The sequence below is a fragment of the Lemur catta genome, chromosome 8 (genome assembly GCF_020740605.2).
Source record: "Lemur catta isolate mLemCat1 chromosome 8, mLemCat1.pri, whole genome shotgun sequence".
Lineage (NCBI taxonomy): Eukaryota > Metazoa > Chordata > Mammalia > Primates > Lemuridae > Lemur > Lemur catta.
The window spans coordinates 30,584,262-30,605,989 of record NC_059135.1 but is presented as its reverse complement, the minus strand read 5'-3'; the positions used below and the strand labels follow the sequence as shown (position 1 = coordinate 30,605,989).

General features: G+C 35.1%; 2 protein-coding genes and 1 non-coding gene across 4 annotated transcripts in view; 1 reads left to right on the top strand and 2 right to left on the bottom strand.

Moving 5' to 3' along the window:
* The window catches only part of C2CD6 (C2 calcium dependent domain containing 6), a 116,665-nt gene that overhangs the window by 3,310 nt on the left and 91,627 nt on the right, over window positions 1-21,728 (bottom strand). The window contains exons 14-15 of the mRNA XM_045559735.1: window positions 4,595-4,669; window positions 283-3,831 (exon numbers count right to left, since the gene is read on the bottom strand). Of these exons, the coding sequence (XP_045415691.1) occupies window positions 283-3,831; window positions 4,595-4,669 (3,624 nt within the window). The remainder of the gene's footprint in view (window positions 1-282; window positions 3,832-4,594; window positions 4,670-21,728) is intronic.
* STRADB (STE20 related adaptor beta) overlaps window positions 1-21,728 on the top strand; it is a 68,270-nt gene that overhangs the window by 30,338 nt on the left and 16,204 nt on the right. The window contains exons 12-13 of one of the 2 annotated variants that reach the window (XR_006736946.1): window positions 3,796-3,850; window positions 16,128-16,185. Coding sequence is in view for 1 of the 2 variants with exons in the window: in XM_045559730.1 (XP_045415686.1) it covers window positions 3,796-3,843 (48 nt within the window). In the remaining variant the exon portion in view is untranslated. The remainder of the gene's footprint in view (window positions 1-3,795; window positions 3,851-16,127; window positions 16,186-21,728) is intronic. The other variant, XM_045559730.1, reaches the window with a different exon arrangement.
* Window positions 21,013-21,147, bottom strand: LOC123644174. Its single transcript, XR_006737002.1, has one exon. It is a non-coding gene; the product is annotated as a U4 spliceosomal RNA (small nuclear RNA).

Here is a 21,728-nt window from a genome sequence, read left to right as displayed (position 1 = left end):
CCTTTTTGTAATTCATGCCCCAAAGGGAGTGCCCTTATTTATTTCATAAAACGGTACTAAGTGTGTTAACATTCTCTTCTCCACCCCCATTTCGTGATTGTATTTTAAATCAGATGAAGTGATATTTAAGTTTCAGGAGAATTTTTAAATTTGGAGGTCTGTATTTCTTGGGGACAATTAAAGCTACACACACACTTGCATGCAGACCTATATACCCTAAAGTAAATTATTTACAGAACTTTGCCAAATACAGAAGTAGAACATTTAGAAAAACATTATTACATGTATAGTTTTTCTTGCAGTCCAGTGAAGCAATGTCTTTGGAACAGATTTCCTTAGATGAATTTTGGTCGCAGGCAGTGTGGTTGGTAGTATCCTAACTAACTTGTTAAATGACTTTTTTGGTTTGGCAACATAGTCTCTTTCTTTTCTGACCTTGGGTTTCAGATATTCTCTCTTCAATACTTCTGGGAGGAGGGATGGTTTTGAGTTTTTTTCATCTTCTACAATTTTATATTTGAACAATTGTAATTCAGGGAACTTGGCATGTTTTTCATTGTAAATTTCATCTGCTTTTATATCATGAGTTTGTATTTCTTTTCTGTATTGTGCAAATGTTACTAAATGTTTTTTATTGTTGTTGTTATTTCCTTTCCATCTCTGACAATACTGGTCTTCTAGTTTTGATTTCTCCCCAGTCTCTGAATTGAAATGAGTTAAAGTGTTAGTCTTCCAAGAAGGGAAAGTGAGTCTGTTTAAGCATGGTTCATCTTCCCTTGGCATTTTGCAATTAGGAATTCCTAGATACGATGATAATACTGCTTCAGGTTTTTCCTGACCAGTCAACTTACAGATGTTAATATGATCCTTTTTTTCAAGTGGTGTCATTTTCAGTGTCCTTTCAAAGCTAGCTTTTGATTTACTACCCCAATTACATGAGTCTTGAATCTCTGTTTTACCAATAGAATTTTCTGCTTGAGGAAGACGCGTGAAACCATGTTCTTTCCTTTGTTTCTTAAGCAATATATCCGTACGTCTTTCTGATGATTTGTTTAATGGAATTGCCTGGGTATTTTTGTTGGAAAGAGGTTGTACTTCTGTGAAACTTAATGTTTTAACTTCTTCTTTAGGGTAATAACTTTTCTGTTCCTTAATTATTAATGAATTTTCTTTTAAATTGTACGAGGAAAAACATTCTTTTTCTTCCTCTCTAATCAATTCTGTTTCTCTAAGTTTATTCTCAGGACCCTTTTGTAAAGTGGTTTTTTGAGCAATTTTTGGATATTTATTTTGCTTTCCTGAATGCTCCTCTATAAAGTGATTTTCATCTCTAAAAGGTAAATCTGTCTTTACATATTTTAATGGTGTAGAACTAGAATGAAGACTATTTACACACTGTTTGATCCCCTCTAATTGCCTTTCTGTCATTAATCCTGATTTTGAAAGTTTTTCTATCAAAAGGCTCTGGAGGCATTTACTTAAATTGTCTTTTAGATTTAATACTTCATTTTCTGATAAAGCTATCAGATAGTTTTGTAGAGGTTTAGTTAAGGGATATTTCATGCTTATTTCAAGCCTTCTACCAAAACTCCCCTTTGAAATATCTTGTCCTAACTCATGAAAAGATACTGAGGAACATTTAGTCCTTAGAGAAGATATGTTTGAGTGTATAGACTCAGATTCTGTCTCTCTAAATAAACTGCTTTCTGAAAGGTTTTTTAGAAAATAGTTTTGGAGAATTTCATTTAAAAAAGATCTTAGCTTTATTTCTAAATGTTTATCTATGAAATTATGATTAGAATCATTTACAAAAGACATTATTTCTTTTACAGTTTCTGAATATTTCTCCTGAAAAACGTTTTGTCCTTTCAGTTCTGCTTTCTCATTCATCAAATACAAATTTTGATAGATTTTTGGTAAGTCCTCCCTGGTGATATGTCCTGATTCTGAAAGTCTTTCTACAAGGTAATGCTGAATTTGTTTACTTAACTCAGATTTTAAATTTTTTACTTCTGACTCTGAGAGTTCTTCTAGAAACACACGCAGTTTTGGACTCAAAATAGGTTTTCTTTCTAATTTGTCTGTTTTATCAAAACTCCCTTGGATTTCTTTAAGATGTTCCGTATCATTTGGAAAAGAATGTTGAATTAGACTTTCTAATTCTTTTTCTGGTTGTTTTCTTCTTTCAGACTGATATTTGAAAAAAGCCTTAAAGATATTTTTTAAAAAGGATTTTAACATTATTTCATCTGACTCACTAAGTTTACCTATTAATGATTTAGCTAAATTTTCTAAAGTAGAACTTAGATCATTTTCTTCTCTATCAAACCACTGACCATGACTTGGCAAATCTGTTTCTTTATCTGATGTTGAATGGTATCTTGAATCCTGTGGGAGTGTATTTTGGCTTTCCTCTAGAAGTTTAACTCCACTCACGGAAGAAATGTTACCTTTAGAAATGACGGGCATATTCTGCTCTGAAATAAGTTCTATTTTGCTTTTGATTTCTGAATAATCCTTTGTAGAATCCTTTAGATTTTCTTCAGGAAAGGCTATCTTTGTACTCAGCATAGAACTCCCTTGGTGTTCTTTATCTAATTCTATCACTTTGATTATCCCAGATCCTAAAAGAGTGTCTAGAGGAAATGCTTGGATTATCTGGCTTACAACAGATTTCGCCTGTGGCAATTCTATTTCATCATCGAAGTTTTCATAGGGAACTAGAATACATGATGATAAACTTCTCTCCCAAGGTGTGAGTAATTGATCCTGCAAGTTCATCTGTATTTCTCCTGACTCTTTCACTCCCATCTCCAATCGTGAGAAGTTTGGTGCAGTGAATATTTGTTTTATAGCATAGTCATGTACACTGCCACTTAAATCTGATCTGGGGCTAGATACTTCACTTATTAAATGTTTCTTTTTGAAACTACTCTTTTTTTTCATTGGAAAATCTATCTTATCAGCCTCTAAGTGTTTTTCAGAGACATGTTCTTTTACTTCTAGAGATCTTCCTGGTCTACCTTCTGAAAGTGAATCTGCAGGAATATTTTTAATTATTTGACTTAAAAGAGCCTTTGAATTTAAAATATCTTTTTCAGAAAACCAGCCGTTTAAATCTTGAAATTTTCCCAATACTTTGTCTTCCATACTACTTGATGGTTTATCACGAATGCTTAGAGGTGCAGAACTATTTTTCTTTCTTGCTTCAGTGTTCATACCAACTTCTTTAGAAAACAATTTGTCTGAAAGGTCTTGCAGATTTTTACTTAAAATTGACTTGAGTATCATTGATTGTTTTAGATTTTCTATATGGGAGGTAAGATTTAATGACTTTGAAAGGCACAATGTATTTGTATTTCCAGTCACTGATGAGTCTCTTTTGAAGCATGGTAAAGATCCATGTGGTAGGTTTTCTTTTAATTTATTCTTAGAATCTAGAGGCTTTATTGTGATGATAGGAGAATCACGGGCTAACTTACTCTTTATGTCTAAAGCTTTTCTTGTGTTGATAGTAGGTTCATGGGCTGACTCATTCTTAGTTTCTAAAGGCTTCATTGTGTTGATAGTAGGATTGTGAGCTAACTTATTTTTAGTATCTGAAGTCTTTATTGCGAAGCTATCAGGATCACAGGTCCAGGTTTTACTAGTAGGTACTGCAGTTTTTGCACGTGCTGGATAAGGAGGATCTTGGTCTTCATGCTCTATAACCTCTGCACTTAAAATGTTTCTACATTTGTATATATCTTGGTCTTTCCTTTTTCTGACTGACATTTTTTTGTTTATCTTCCTTAGAAAAGGATCAAAACAGTCCTTGTTGAATTTCTGAAACTGCAATATTAAAGAAAAGGTAAGACATTGTGTAGCATTGATTTTGAATTTATAATAAATTGTCTAATTTTCTTTGAGCAATCTGTCAATTTATCTATTTATGCTCCTACCTTTCACAACTTATCCATATAAATATTTACCATTTAGTAGCAATGTAGAATTTTTTTTTAAATAGCAGGCAAACAGTATATATCCCATGAAAAATATCATAAATATTCTCTAAACTCTGATTTAGGGGCATATATCATCTGCCTTTAAGTCTGAGGGTTTCAACAATGGTGATGAGCTCCACCCAGGACTTAACATGTCACAGTAGAATCCTGCTTTTTGATGCACACTATTTAATGCATCAGAAATGGTTAAGGGGGAGAGAACAGTATTAAAAACCTGGATTAGAATGAAATTTCAGTGTAATATCCAGGGGAAGTTTTGTAGCTCTGGGATCAGGCTATTCTATCATTGAATCAGCCTTCCAAATGAAGTTTCTTATCAAACCCTTTGTTCATAGAACTTCTGATTATCCAACTGAAAAAAGAAAAATGTGGAAAAATCAGCCCAATATTTGTTTTCTTTTATTTCAACTTAGGTTGAGATTCATTAGGTTGGAAGTGGACCTAGAAATATGTATTTTTTTTTTTTTTTGCAGATAGCCACTTGTTTCTAATGAGTAGCCTAGTTTTGGAACTATTAAATTACATGAAGTATTGAATAAACCTAGTAATTAAATATAACTGATACTGGGGTAGGATAACTCAGGACTCACCTGAAAGTTTGGCTTCAATTCTATATATGCTGGTCCGGTATTTGGTAAATCGTATTCTTTTGGTGAAAAAGCCACCTTATAAAAGAAGAAGTTTTAATTTTAGACTACTTATAATGCAAGGATATTTCCCAAGATCATTTTATTCTTTCAATAGTTATTAAACATGTAAAAAATTTTAAAACCTAAATAAATATTTTTCTCATAACTACTATACTTTGCCAATTATCAAAGAAATATGTGTATATATATATATAAATATTAGCTTCCTTGGTGTTTTAATATTCACCCTATTGAATTTGTAGAGTCAAAATAATACACAGCAACTTCAAGCAGAAACAAAAGTAGAAATGAAATAGAATTGTCAGAACCAATATAATCTGACTTTAAAAGGTTGTAAAATGCCTTTAGATAATAAATGGCAGCTAATGTTATACTGAAATAGCATTTTCAATGATTGTGAACCTGTCATTGTTAAATGAATACTTAAAACTGCCTGGTTGGGTGCTGTGGCTCATGTCTGTAATCCTAGCATTTTGGGAGGCCAAGGTGGGAGGATTGCTTGAGGCCAGGAGTTCAAGACCAGCCTGAGTGAGAGTGAGACCCCGTCTCTACAAAAAATAGAGAAATTAGCCGAGTATGGTGGTGCATGCCTGTAGTCCCAGCTACTTGGGAAACTGAGGTAGGAGGATTGCTTGAGCCCAGAAGTTGGAGGTTTCAGTGAGCTATGATGATGCCACTGCACTCTAGCCTGGGTGACAAAGCAAGACTCTGTCTCAAAAAAAAAAAAAAAAAAAAAAAGCCTAAAAAAACTGGTGCTAAATCAAGGTATGTATTACAGGAACAATTATAGAATCAAAGAATCATTGAAGTTTTAGACATGAAGGCACGTTTAGAGATAATCCAGTCCTAGTTCTTAATTTACACAAGAATCTGAAGCTAAAGTTCCTTGTTCCAAGTAACCCAGAAGATTAGTAGCCTGAATCCTAGCTATCCTAAGTTTTCCTCGGATGCTTACTCCACCACACAATCAAGACAGCAATGAGGGAGACTGAGTGGCTTTCGAAGCATCATAATGTGCATCCACACTAACAGCTCATATAGGGAAAACTCGACAGCATCTCTTTATAGAACACTCAGTACTTCAAACCACTTTCCTATACATTATGTCCTTTAGTCTGTAGAGAGTTCATTGTATATCCAGTTAATTAAAATAATGACTCAATGAGTGATATTTTTAAAAGACATACTTTTGGATTATTTCAAGGTTTCATTATTATTAGGCAGTTAATAACATGACCCTAATTCTTAAATCTTCAATGGCTTCCTACTTTTGCTGTTATTCATTGCACTCACACACTGACTAAATTATCTGCAAGTTTCTTAACATTCCCCAGTATAGTTCTCTCCTCCAGCCAAATGTGTCTAACTCTGAATTCTTTTTTTTTTTTTTTTTGAGACAGAGTCTCACTTTGTTGCCTGGGCTAGAGTGAGTACCGTGGCATCAGCCTAGCTCATAGCAACCTCAAACTCCTGGGTTTAAGCGATCCTACTGCCTCAGCCTCCCGAGTAGCTGGGACTACAGGCATGTACCACCATGCCCGGCTAATTTTTTTGTATATATATTTTTAGTTGTCAGTATAATTTGTTTCTATTTTTAGTAGAGACGGGGTCTCGCTCTTGCTCAGGCTGGTCTCGAACTCCTGACCTCGAGCGATCCACCCGACTTGGCCTCCCAGAGTGCTAGGATTATAGGCGTGAGCCACCGTGCCCGGCCTGAATTCTTGAAATACATCCTGTACTTCCACACATATTTGTGTTCATTTTGTTTTTCTTTGCTTGAATTTCCCAAAATCTCCCTTAAAAATAGTTTAAATTCTAATATCGAAACTTCATTACTTTAAAGAAATTTACTAAAAAATAAAAATAAATGAAACATATATGATAAAGTAGGAGAACCAATAGTAGAAAAATATGATTTCATTTTTGTAAAAAACAAAACAAAGACTGCCCCCTAATATAAGCATGGAAAAATGTGTGAATGGATTCCAAATGCTAACATTATTTTCTCAAGGGAGTACTTTTGGAGAGGAAGGAGGGCACTATTAATTTTTATTCTCTGTATTATTGATTAGAAAACCATATAATAACTTTTGTAAATAAAAAACTTCAGTAAGGCCGGGCGCAGTGGCTCACGCCTGTAATCCTAGAACTCTGGGAGGCTCAGGCGGGTGGATCGCTCGAGGTCAGGAGTTCGAGACCAGCCTGAGCAAGAGTGAGACCCCGTCTCTACTAAAAATAGAAAGAAGTTATCTGGACATCTAATAATATATATAGAAAAAAATTAGCCAGGCATGGTGGCACATGCCTGTAGTCCCAGCTACTCGGGAGGCTGAGGCAGAAGGATTGCCTGAGCCCAGGAGTTTGAGGTTGCTGTGAGCTAGGCTGACACCACGGCACTCTGGCCAGGGTGACAGAGCGAGACTCTGTCTCAAAAAAAAAAAAAAAAACTTCAGTAAAGTTATACTGGGGGGAAATACTCTAGGTATTCATCTCAGGAAGCTAGGAAAAGACAACACAACAAACCAATACAGGAGCTTCAGGCAGTACTGCATGTGTGAGTCTACTCTCCTACATTCCAAGGTTCTAATATATTAACAGAAAATATTATCTCAAAAAGGAGGAGCTCATGGCAATACTGGAAATCAGTAAGGTGAGATACCAGGATCTAGAAAGTTTGAGAAAATTCAGAAACCATTAAAGTAGACGGAATTGACTTAATGGAAAAACCCAATAAGGAAAACCAGCTTTAAACATCAGAAATCAGGTGGGCCTGAGAAGCAATAAATTCAAAGTCAGCATATACAAAGAGAATCTTATCAGGGGGTAATTTTCATAGTTATTAGGTAAAAGAGCTGTGTTTGGAAGAGCTGGGTCACTTGAGCCCTTCTTCATCACCATCTCGTTCTCTGTGCACATGGAGCATACACCGCTGCCGGCATTGTCTTTCCCTAGTCACTCACCCAAACACCAAATGACTGTTCTCTAAGGGAAACCTGGCATCCGCCTCTGTAGAGATCTCAAATGAGTTTTGGGCCTTGACAGAGAAGCAGAGTAGAGCTTGCTGAAACTCACACTTCCACATCAGATAACGGAAGGAGGATAGAAAGAGAGGAAAGGAAGTTCCATCCAGGAGAGGAACACACTGGTTCTTCGGAAACGTAAGGTCCCCAGCCGTCCTTCCTGCCCTCTTCCATCCCCACACACCCTTCAGGGAAGCCTGGTGCTTACACAGAGCATATCTACACAATCGACATACTCCTCCATTTACAAACATGATCAAAGTTCCCCAGACATATGAGGAAAATCAACGAATGTAAGTGAAGAATCAATAAGAACAAACAGAACTAACTCTAGAGTAAACAGAGATATTTCTGAGGAATGTAGGGGTAGGGTGACTCTTGGACAAGGTTCTAAATAGTATCTTTAGAGATATTCAAGAGGATATTTATTTCCACTTAGCAGTATAATAATCACCTCAAATTTAATGTATACAAAACATAATCCTAGATTATCACCACCCCATACCCCCTAAAAAACAAATCCTTGGTCTTTCTCTTTCTCCTCATCTCAGTTGATGGTGCTGCCAGCTACTGAATTGTTAGGCCAGAAACCTGAGTGATCCTTCATTCCTTTCTTCCTTCTCCTTTCTACAACTAATTCAGCATTAAGTCCTGTGGCTGCTACCCGCAAAATATATCACGTATTCAATCACTTTTCACCATAAACCTCACTATCACTACAAGCCACTGTCATCTCCCCAAGCAATAGTATCCTAAGTAGTATCCTCTTGCTCCCTGTTACACAGACTGCTGTTTGCTTTCCCAAAACATATTCTTTCAAGAACCTCAATTTTTTTAAGAACCTCAATTTTTAAGGGAGCAGAAATGTCCCCAGTTAAAAGAGCTACATCTTCTAGCCTCCTTTGCAGACAGGAGTGGCCATGTGACAAGATTCTGGCCAACTAGATATATTTGGAAGTTGTTGGGAGAAGTTTCTGAGAGAGTATCTTAAAACAGAGGCAGACTTAGCTGACAGATATTTAATTGACCTTGTCCTTTTCCTTCTTTCTACCTGGGGTATATTGTGATGCCTGGAGATACACAGTTCATCTGGCATTACCTCACGACATGCACATGCTGAGGATGGCTGTCCAAAAACAAAGGGAACCTGGGTCCCTGATGACATCATAAAACCACAGTATCACTACTTAAGCCACTGTTTCTAAGTTTTTGTTACTCATGGCTAAATATGATTCTTAATTGATCCAACAACTTCTAATCATACCGAGTTTATTCTTCTACACAGGTATAAAGCTAGACATTAGTAATAGAAGAAAACTGAAAAACTCACAAATATGTAGAAATTAAACAAAAAATTATTTTTCTACCTATCATCTTGTATAAATAAAAAGTCTTAAACAACCATAGAAGAAATTATAAGGGAAATTAGAAAATACCTTGAGACAAATGAAAACACAATATGCCAAAACTTATGAGGTGCAGAAAATGTCTATGACCCCAAAGAAGTTAAAATACATAAACAAAAAACAGCATAGATAACAAAGTATCATTATCCAAAATATATAAAGCATTCTCACATACAAATAAGCAAACATACAACCCAATGTATAAATATGGGTGGTGATTATAAACAAATAACAGAAATACAAATGTATAATAAACACATGAAAATTTCTCACTCAATAATTAGGAAAATGCAAATTAAAATATCAGTGGATTATTATTTTTATGCATCAAATTAACAGAAACTAAAATGTGGGTATGGGATAATGGGTATTTTCCTACATTTTGGGTGCAAATGCAAATTAGTACATCTAGTTTAAAGGACAATCTGGTAGTATCTATCAAAATTAAATATGCACAGGTGAATAAAGATAATACTTACCATTTAGCAAGTGTCTATTATGTTCCAAGCCCTTTAAAATTCTTTGAAATAGGTAATAGTATACTCATTTTGCAGGTGAGAAAACTGAAACTCAGATGTAAATTGCCCAAAGTTATATGCCTATGGAAGTGGAAGAATCTGGATTTAAACCTAGACATTTCTGCCTGTAAAATCCAAGCTCTTTTTACTATATCATACTAGTTCCCTTACCACCACCAAATACTGCTTTTCATTGAGGGGTACAATTAAATTCCCCATCCCTCCCCACCTTTCTTGTATCCTGATTTTTGGGGAAATGATTTAGGGTCTAATCAATGTCAGAGTTTTAATAGAAGCTGATTAAGCTATATCTTGAAAATCTTAATTTATGAAAGGGCTCTAAAAATGTGAAGGAACTATTGAAAGACTGTCACCTGAATCAGCTATGAGTTGAAAGAGAAGTTATCAGTCCTTTCCAATTCAGATTAGTACTCCAGAAGTTTGCCTCAAAATGTTGCATTTCTTTAACACACTGTCTACCTTGGTTCATAAAAAACTCTTCTTTTAACTTCAAACAACTCTAGAGTTTATTTTCCAATAGAATTCTGAAGATTTTGCGACTTGTTTGTGAAGCAATTAGCTTAGACTTTTTGGAATTTGTTCTAGAACTCTGAGATGTCTTCAATTTACAAGCCTGTTGCCTTAGGTGATAGATTCTTTGAATATTCTAAGTTCATTGACTGTATATACTGGAATCTATGTTTTGTGGGTTACCAACTGAATTTATCTTGTTCAGTTTAATTTCATTGTGTCTGACTACCACCCTTAAGAAAAACATTTAAGGTAAGTTTTCTTTTTTCCTAAAAAAATTATACTCTTTTAAAAGTTAAACTTTTTATTTTGAAATGACTGTAGATTCACATGCAGTTGTAAAAAATAACAAAGAACCTATGTCCCCTCTTCTTCCTCCTCCTTCTTCTTTCTTCTACTTCTTTCTTCTTCTTTTTTTTAGAGATAGGGTCTTGCTCTGTTGCCCAGGCTTAAGTGCAGTGGCATGATCATAGCTCACTGTAACCTTTAACTCCTGGGCTTAAGCCTCCTGTCTCAGTCTCCCAAAGGGCTGGGATTACAGGTGTGAGCCACCATTGCTGGCCCTCATGTACCTTTCTTTATTCAGTTTCCCTCGATAGTAACATCTTGCAAAAAAGTGTAGTACAATTTCACAACTACAGTACTGACATTATGCAGTTAAGATGCAGAATATTTTTCCACAAGGATTCCTAACATCCTTTTATAGTCACACCCATTTCCTTCCTGTCCCAATTCCCTACTTAATCAACTAGTCTGTTCTCCATTTTTACAATTTCACCATCTCAAGAATGTTATATAAACGGAATCATACAGTGTATAACACTTTGGGATTGTCCTTTTTTCACTAGCATAATTTTCTAAAAATTCATCCAGGTTATTGACTGTATCAATAATCTGTTCCTTTTTATTGCTGAGTATTATTCCATGGTATTGATGTACCATAATTTGTTTATTCACCAACTGAAGGATATCGGTTGTTTCCAGTTTGGAACTATTATGAGTAAGGCTGCTATGAACATTTGTTTACAGGTATTTTTTTGTGAATATATAAGTCTTAATTTTTCTGGGATAAATGCCCAAGAGTGCAATTGCTGGGTCATATGGCAGTTGTATATTTAATATTTTAAGAAACTGCCAAACTGTTTTCAGGAGTGGCTGTAAAACTTAAGCTTCCACCAGCAATTTCTCCACATATCACCAATATTTAGTTTCCTTGTGTTTTTAATTTTAGGTATGAGACTTAGGTCAAGGTTCATTTTTTTTGTCCACGGATGTCCAACTGCTCCAGCACCAGTTGTTGAAAAGACTGTATTTCCTACATTTAATTGCTTTTGCATCATTGTCAAAAATCAGTTGGGTATATTTTTGTGGGCCTATTTCTGTTTCACTGAGCTATTTGTCTGTCTCTCCTCCAATACCATACTCTCTTGATTTTTGATTGCTTAAAATCAAGTAACATCATTCCTCCCACTTTATTCTTTCTTTAAGACTGTTGTAGCTATTGTAGGTCTGTGCCTTTCTACATACATTTTAGAATGATCTTGTCTATGTCCACAAAAAGCTGTAATATAAATATAAATGGCATTAAATCTACAGATCAATTTGAGGAGAATTGTTGAATCTTCCAATCCAAGAACATGGTATGTCTCTTCATTTATTTAGGTCGTTGATTTCTTTCATCAGCATTTTATACTTTTCATCATACAGATTCTGTACATGTTTTGTTAGATTTATAAGTATTTAATTTCCTTTGAGTTATATTAAATGTTATTGTGCTTTAAATTTTTGTTTCCACATGTTCCTTGTTAGTATATAGAAATGCTACTGATTTGTGCATGTTGAATTGGTATCCTTCAATCTTGCTGAATCCTCTTATTGGTTCTAGTGTTTTGTTTTGTTTTGTTTTAGATTCCTTGATGTTTTCTGCATAGACAATCATATCATCTGAAAACAGACCATTTTATTTCTTGTATTCAAATCTGCATGATGTTTATTTCCTTTCTATATTGAAAAAGGGTAGTAAGAGCATAAATCCTTGCCTTGTTCCTGATCTTGGAAGGAAAACATCCAGTTTTTTACCATTAAGTATAAATGTAAGCTATGGGGTTTTGTAGATGCTCTTTATCAAGGTGAGAAAGTGACCTTTTATTACTAGTCTGTTGACAGTTTTTATATTGTGATTGAGTGCTGAATTTTGTTAAAAACTTTGTGTCAACTTATGTTGTCATATGATTTTACTCCTTTAGTCTATTGATACAGTAGTCTATTGATACAGATTATATAGATTGATTTTCAAATATTGAACCAGCCTTGCATATCCAGAATAAATCTCATTTGGCCATAGTGTATAATACTTTTTATACATTGCTATATTTTGTTGAGGATTTTTGCATCTAAGTTCATGAGAGATTATTGATTTGTAGTTATCTTTTTTTGTACTGTCTTCATCTGGTTTTGATAACACAGTAATACCAGCTTCATGAAATGAAGTGGGAAGTGTTCCTTCCTCTTCTATTTTTTGAAATAGATTCTGTAAAATTGGTGATAATTTTTTTATGTGTTTGGTAACATTTTCCTATGAAACCATGTGGGCCTGGAGATTTATTTTCCAGGAGCTTTTAAATGACCAATTTAATTTCTTTAATGGCCATAGGACCATTCAGGTTGTCTACTTCATCCTGGTTGAGTTTGGTAATTTGTGGTTTTCTAGGACATGGTCCATTTCCTCTAAATTGTCATATTTATGAGCATAGAGTTATTAATATTAATAGTGTTCACTTATTATCTTTTCAATAACTGTGAGATCTGTAGTGATATTTTATTCCTGATACTGGTAATTTGTATCTTCTCTTTTTTATCTTTGTTAGTCTCACTAGAGGTTTATCAATTTTACTGATAATATTGAAAAATCAGATTATTTGTTTTATTGATTTCATCTACAGGGTGTCCCAAAAGTTGCCATACATGGGGAAAATGGGAAATTGTAGCTAAATGTCCCTTTTTTTACAAAATATTCATTACAAAATTTTATAAAATTTTTCCTTTGTATGGAGACTTGGGACACCCTGTATTAATATTTTTCCATTTTCAGTTTCACTGATTTCTGCTCTTATCTTTATTATTTCCGTCCTTCTGCTTGCTTTGAGTTTATTTGCTCTTCTTTTTCTAAGTAGTTGAGGTGGAAGCTTAGGTTATTGATTTGAGAATATTTTTTTCCAATGTATGTTTTTAGTGCTGTACATTTCTTTAAACATTGTTTTAGCTATGATCTACACATTTTGATATGTGGTGTTTTCCTTTTTATTGAGTTCTATGTTTTTTACTCCATTTGAGACTTTCTCTTTGACCCAAGAATTATTTAGAATTGCGTACTTTTAATATCCAACTGTTTGGAAATTTTCTGTTATGATTCCATTATTTATTTCAATTTTGATTCCATGTTATATAAAGGAGACAAAGACGGTCTCTGTATGTTGCTCCCCACACCCTGTCACTTATGTTGTTTACTTCTTCACAGCAGGTTTGAGACCCATGATCTCAAAAGTCTGTCAGTACCAAACTAAAATTTGTACACACTGAATTGTTTTAAATATAATCCAGATAAGCATATTTTTAGCTACTTAGAGCCTATCTGCTTTGCATACCCCACAAAACTGTGCCCAGCCTCTGCTAGCCATAGATAATATAAAACCTAGGGATATAAAGACCCCAAGCTCCTGCTGCCCATTGGAGCTCCCTGACCTAGAGACTCCCTGCCAGGTTGCTAAGTGAAACCATGTAGACATGTAATCCCCCTTCCTTCCCCATCCCCTAGGACTTACGTTGCCACTTTCTTTTCTGAGCAATGCTCCCTTACCTCCAAGCTATAACCTCTGGATAGTCTCATGCTGTAAGGGACTCCCCCTGCATGCAGACCTGTCAAAGCACCACCCAAATAAAGCTTATGGGTGCTACTGCCACTTCATGGTCATATCTTTTCTCTTGATCAGCCCCCAAATCCCTTGAACTCCCTATATTCCATTATGGTCAGAAAACATACTTCATATGGTTTTAATTATTCTAAATTTGCTGAATTTTGTTTTATGGCCCAGGATGTGGTCTATTTTGGTGAATGTTCTATGGGTACTTGTAAACAATGTATATTCTGCTATATTGCTGGATGGAGTGTCAGATCTTGTTTGTTGATTGTATTGTTCAGATCTTACATTCTTGTTGATTTTCTGCCTATCAGTTCTATAAATTGCTGAGAGTGGGGTGTTGGTGCCCCCAACTATAACTGTGTATTTTATTTTCTGTTTCACTTCTATTGAATTTTGCCTCATGTATTTTATTTTCAGATTCTGCTGCTTTAGGATTGTTAGGTCTTCCTTATAGATTGATACTTATTATATAGCATACCTCTTTGTCATTAATAATTTTCTTTGTACTGAAGTCTAGTTTATCTGATATGAATACAGCCATTCCTGCTTTTCATAACTAACATTTTCATGACATATCTTTCCCCATTCTTTCACTTTTAATCTACCTATATCATTGTATTTGAAGTTAGTTTCTCATATGCAGCATATTATTGAATCTGTTTTTTTTTGTTGTTTTGAATCATGTTTTTTATTCACACTGCCAAGTCTGTCTCTTAAATGACATTTCTATACCATTTAAATTTAAGGTATTAATAATTACTGACATGTTGAGGCTTAAGTCTGCCATTTTCTTCTTTTCTAATTATTTCCTCTACTTTTCATTCCTCTGTTTCTTTTTTCTTACCTTCCTATGGGTTATTGGAACTTTTTTAGGATTTCATCTTGATTTATTTACAGTGTTTTCGAGCATATCACTTTGTATAGTTTTCTTAGTGGTTGTTCTAGGTATTATAATATATTTACATAACTTATTACAGTCTACTGGTATAGATATTACATCACTTCAAGTGAAGTATAGAAATCATGCTTCTATTTAGGCCCCTTCACCATCCCTACTTTTAAAATATAGACTTCTGAAGTATTCCCTCAAACTCCATTATGCATCACATCAGGTGGTGTTATAATGTTTGTTTCAACCATCACATATTATTTAAAAACTCAAAAGTAGTAGAATAATCTATTATAGTTGTACGTTATGATGTTACTTTCTCTTTGAAATTCCAAGCCTTCTTCTATTATAATTTTCTTTCTGTTTAAAGACCTCTTTTAGCCATTCTTTAAGAGTATGCTTGATACCAACAAATTATCTTAGGTTTCCTTTGAGAATATCTTTCTCTTTTATTCATGAAGGATATTTTTGCTGGGTATAGAATTCACAGGTAAACAGTTTTTTCCCCCAGTACTTGAAAAATATGTCACATCCTATGGCCTCCATGATTTTAGATAAGAAAATCACTGTCATTCAAATTGATATTTCCCCATAGGTAATGCATTATTTCTGACTACTTTCAAGATTCTTCTTGTTGATAGTTTTTAGAATTTTAATAATGATGTGTCTTTGTGTAGATTTCTTTGAGTTTATCCTGTTTGGGATTTTCTTAGCTTCCTGAATCTGTATGTCTTCCACCAAATTTGGGAAGTTTTTGGCTATTATTTTAAAAATGTGCTCGCGTGCACTCTCTCTCTCTCTCTCTCACAAACACACACACACATACACACACACACACACATACACCCTCCTTTCCTCTCTCCCTCTCCCTCTATCCTTTCTCTACCTTTCTTCTGTTCTGAAACTCTAATGAGCATTAACTTTTTTGTTATTGTTCCACAGGCCTCTGAAACTCTGTTTATTTTCTTTTTAGTCTACTTTATCTCTGTTGCTCAAATTAAGTAAATTCTATTGATCTTTCCTCAAGTTCACTGCTTCTGTCCTCTGTTATCTCTACTTTACCATTAAGCCCAGCCAGTGAGATTTTTGTTTTGGCTATTGTCTTTTTCAGTTCTATAATTTCTATTTGATCTTTTTTAATAACTTCTTTTTCTCTGAAGAGAATTTTTATTTTTTCATTTATTTCTAGAGAATTTATAATTGCTTGATGAAACATTTTTATGGGAGCTGCTTAAACTTCTTGTCAGGTAATTTTTAACATCTGATTCGTCTTGGTTTTGGCATTTATTAATTATCTTTTCTCATTCATGTTATGATTTTCCTTGATATAAATAATTTTTAATTGTATACTTGACATTTTAGATATTATGAGACTCTGGATTAAGTCTTTTTTGAGCAGTCACCCTGTTGATGTGTAACATGGGGGCCAGCCAGTGGGTATGCATGTCCAACTTCCTGCTGGGCCCCCCTGACATAACCACAGCAAAAGTGGGGCACTGACTTACACTGTCTGGTTGCAGGCAGGTGGGGTGGAAGTTGAGCTTCTCTGTTGGCCCTCCTGATACTCTTCCAGCGAAAGTAGGGCAGCAACTCACACCACCTCTTGCTTCCAAGTGTGAGTGTAAGATCATCTGTCCACTGGGCCTCCCAGCACCAGGGAGTGGAGGGGAAAAACCAGAGTGCCATGTAGTCTGCCTCCCACCACCTTAGTTTTATCTCATTGATACAAGGGAGGGGTGAAGGCTCAGCTACCCACTGGATCTTGCTGACATGGAAGGGAGTGTAAAGTTTAGTGGTAACTAGGGCCACTTGTATAGCCTCAGTGAGTCTTGCTGCAACTATGTGGAGATAGGGATTCAGCTTGCCACTGGACCCCATTGACACTGCCCTGGTGGGCGAACTAGAGCATTGCTTGCTTTCACTGGGCAGGCAATGAAAGATCAACTCCCAGCTTAGTCTGCCAACACTATTTACACAGGGGATTGGAGCACTGCCTTAATCCTCCGGATGGAGATGAAGATTGGCTGCCTGCTCAGTCCCATGGACAAGCAAATTTCCCCAGTGGGGAAATTAGAGTGGACTACCTTCTTTCCAGGGGTGAGGGTGGGACAATGAGATGAATCAATTTCTTGCTTAGACTCACTGATACCATGTTGGGGGAGAGGAGGAGTGTGATTTTTCCATTGGTGTTTGACTACAGTAGGATGGGTATTGCCAAAAAGGTTTTCTGCTGTTGCCCACTCTTTTCCAGATAGTTTGGCTAGGGGTAGTGGGCTTTCCTTGGAGATTTTTTATCTATCCTCATAGGCAGTTTCTGATTGGAAGTTTCTGCAACATTCTGCTCAGAACATATGGGAGGCAATAAGGAAACTTACGGAACTCACCATCATGTCCTTCCTCAAGTACTGAGATTGCCAGGCATCCCACTTTCTTCTTTCCATCTTTCAGAGACTTCTTGTAGTTGTTTGTTGTGTTATGTCTATAATTTTTTTAGTTGTAAGGAGGAGGACCTGGGAGGAATGGGACTATTCCATCTTGGCAAAACTGAAGTCTCTTCATTTTAATATAAAACTTCTGAATATGTGTAGGTTCCTTTATCACTGCTATTTAATTGCTTGATGCTCTTACAGTAACAACTTTATACTTTAAACAGTAGCAGTACCAGATGAAAGATTTGTGAAGATAAGTTAGGATGTCCTTATCTCATCTGGATTTCTACTATATTGGTATATATAAAAATTGTCCTTTCTCTTTCATTAGCCATTGTGCCTCTCCCTAATGCCACGATAAATCTCTCTTTTTCATTTATCCTCCATGTATTTTCTTTTCTTCTTCACCCTGTACCTTGAAGTGATGAACCTTTGTATAGAAATTGTATGAATATTGTGTGTGTGTGTGTGTTTGAGTATGTTTTAGGACTAATATTGGTAGCAGAGGTGGTCTTTCTGAAATAGAGAGGCCTCTTAACAAAAAAAAAATATACCCACCATTTGCAGTGTTTTACCTGAGTTGAATAACCCACACCCCAGCTAGGCCTTGACTGCCCCCACTGTAGGCCCTGGGGGCTTGTGGCATGCAGTTTCCCACATTCACAGGTGGCCTCTAGCCTTGGCTGCTAGTGATCTTAGAAGGGGTGGAAAGTGTAGTATACTTGGGAGTAGGAAAATATATTCAGAGTATACTTGCAAACACTTGCCTAACACTACTAACACCTTTAGGGGAAAGTTACAGAGTAGACAACAATGGGGCAGACAGCAGCTATTAGTGGTAACAATAAGCCAAAATTTACATTAAAATTTGAAAGGAAAAACACTGACACTTCTGGTAGGGCTTGGAATCTTCTCCCCTGTGTGAGCATGGTTCTTGCCTTCTGAGTGCAAAATATGAGGTAGACCAGTTTTTTTTTCCTCTTCTCATCTTTGATCTCAGTATTTCTTTCTTGCCTCATCCTCATCCCAAGCCACACAATTTCTGTCCCATTTCTGAAATACTTATTGCTGTTAGTGTGGTATGGCATTTCAATAACTGAATCTTGAACAATTACAAATTTTCAGCATTCAAAGAAAGGAATACAAGATAGTTAATCTCAAGTGTTAATGGGAAATTGGAATGAGGAGAATGGCTTCTTTAAAACTGCTCATATTACAATGGATGGTTATAGTTTGTACTTTTCTGGTGCCTTTGTGGTTTGTCTGTTAAGCAATAGCTATTTGGGAGGAGGCAGAAGCAACAAATTAAATAGTATAGCTGCTAAAGCTGATGTTATGTTTATATTGCTTTATAATAACTTATAAATTTATAATAACTATAAAATGAATAATGATAAAATTGATTTATAATAAATTCATATATTTATAATAATAGGGTATATACTTTCTTGATGACAGAATACTCAGTAAATATTAACTTAAAACCGTAAAATGTTAACAATGGTTTTAAAGGATATCTCAATCTACTCACTATTTTTTCTTTTTTATTTGTATTTTTATATCCATAAGGCTTATTGGGACTTGATGTATCTGAAAGAGAATGAAAAAAATGATTATGTAAACAAGCTGGCACTTGTGGCATTTGACAAATGTGTTTCTAATTAGTGATTGTGAGAGCACAGTGGTTCAGAGTAAAGTCTCTGGAGCAGACTGCTTGAATGCAAATAGTTTCTGCAACTAACTAACCATCTAACTTTGGACAAGTCATTTTGCCACTCTCAGCCTCAATTTCTTCATTTGTCAAAGGATGAAGATCCTCCCTCATAGGGTTTTGTGTGACTTAGTGGGCTAAAGCATCTAACACTGTGTTAGCAATATAAGAAGCACAAAATAAATGTCAATTTTGCTGCTATCATTACTATTGTTACTACCACCCCTTTCCTCTGACCCCTGACACATTACACCCTTGGATCTGTCACCTAATAACTCTGACCACTTGAAATACATACATTAAGTGGTTAAAGTTAAATGTCACCATACTCTATACTTTTATGTACACAAGGGAATGTCTCTTAGTCAGATTATAGTAAATGTTTGTATTGAGTACTTCTGTTTTTAACTCTGGCTCTTACTGTCAGTTCAAAAAATAAAGTAAAAAAAAGTTTTGAAGATCATATCATTGCACTCCTGGTGGTTCTGAACATTTCTGTGGCTGCTAAAGATTATGTACATTACTCAAAGGTGTGCATCACTGGAAGTATAAAAACAGCTTTTACTTATCCTTCATTTTTCGCCTATCCTTCCAGTAGTCATTTGGGTAATCTTTCATACATTTGCTATACATACCTAACACTATAACACTGTTTAGACAATCTATATTCTAGATACTTTTCATGAATGATTCTGTATTTCCTAAAAAATTCAATTTAAGACCTTAGAGAGGAGTCTTATGTAAGAAACTAAAAGAATTATAAAGTAGGAAGTGGAAAGATCATGATCTTCAGTGAATTGTGGGCCTAGGCTAAAATATATGTGCATAAATACCAGCAGTCAGAAGGTCTCTGTGACAGTAGCTCCAAAGTAACTGGGCTTGGCACACACCTCCAGTCTGCTTATAGGTAATGATGAGTCAAGAAAACAACAAGAGTGAGCACTACTAAACTCTTTAATGTACTGTATCTCATTTTATATAACATAAGTATATTTTCTATATCTTTATATAATATATATAATTTATTGGGTTAATTATATGTCTGATCTGCATGAGTAAATTGAAAAGTATAATGCAAAGTACAGCAAAAAACACTTTAAATATATATTCAGGAATCTTATTTAAATAGTTTTTTAAAAGGTTCTGTTCAGATATAATTTTAGAAATATATACTTTTAGAGTAATCTCTCATTTTAAAGATAAGAAAAATACAGAGAAGTTAATGACTTGCCCAAGAGCAAGATAGTGGTGGGCAATAAGAAAACAATCTCTATTTTCCTCACTAAGCATTTACTTTTATTCTTAGATACACCATAGATTTAATTTGACATTTCTTATAAAGCCTCTTCAGAGGAAACTGGACCACTGGCTTGTTTCATAGACTTCTTTTATAGAATTTTCAAATTACTCAGACTTTCCATGCCTTAGTAGTCTCATCTGTAAAACTAGGGTAATAGTGTCAACCTTAAGGCACCTTGTATGAAGATTAAATAATTTAATATATGTGAAGTATTTATAAAGTTCTAAAGACCAAATAAAGCAAAATAAGTCCTCTGCAAAGAAGTATTGACATATTTATTCTCAGTATCTAGTTCTACTCTTTTATTTATAAAATGGGGAAACTGAAGCTTTTATAAGACAAATGATTGCTAAGGTCACAGAACTAGTTAGTAGTAAAGCAGGGATGGGATCTACTTTATACTTTTTGCCTTTTCCAATGAGTAGTTGGAAATAATAGAATAAGAAGCTTGTTCTATCATATTTACTCCAAAAGACGGTCTATGATTAGAAGAATTCAAAGGATATTAGAAGAAAAGTTTCATAAGTACTTGTTTTAGTCTGTTTTGTGCTGCTATAACAGAATACCTGAGACTGGGTAATTTATAAGGAACAGAAATTTTTTAATTTTTTTCCTCTCTTTTTAAAAAATTCAGTCTCCATAGAAACTGTTAAAAATTGCCAATGCCTGCTATCTTGAAAGTCATTAAAGGAAGTATTGAGAAAAGTTTTCAATTAGCAATAATTGCACCTTAGAGTAACCTCATTGGCTATGGTACTGCCACTTTTATTTCTTACAGTTTTGGAGGCTGGGAAGTCCAACATCAAGGTGCCCACATTTGGCCAGGGCCTTCCTACAGCGTCATCCCGTGGTGTAAGGCAAGAGGGCCAGAGAAGTCAAAAGGGAGCAATGGCTGAACTTGCCCTTTTAAAACAAACCCCCTCTTGTGGATAACAAACCGATCACTCTGACAACAGTATTAATCTGTTCATGAGGGTAAAGCCCTCATGGCCTAATCACCTCTTAAAGGTCCCATCTCCCAACACTGTTGCACTGGGGATTAAGTTTCTAACACATACCTTTTGGGGGATACATTCAAACCATAGCATTCTGCCCCAGTCCCCAAAATTGATGTCCTTCTCATATGTAAGATACATTCATTTCATCCCAATAGCCCCAAAGTTTTAACTTGTTCTAGTACCAACTCAAAAGTCCAAAGTCCAGAGTCTCATCTAAATCAGATACGCATGAGACTCAAGGCACAATTTATCCTTACCAAATTTCCCTCCAGCTGTGAGGAAATTAAACAAGTTATCTATTTCCAAAATAAAATGGTGGGACAGGCATAGAAGAGACATTCTCATTTCTAAA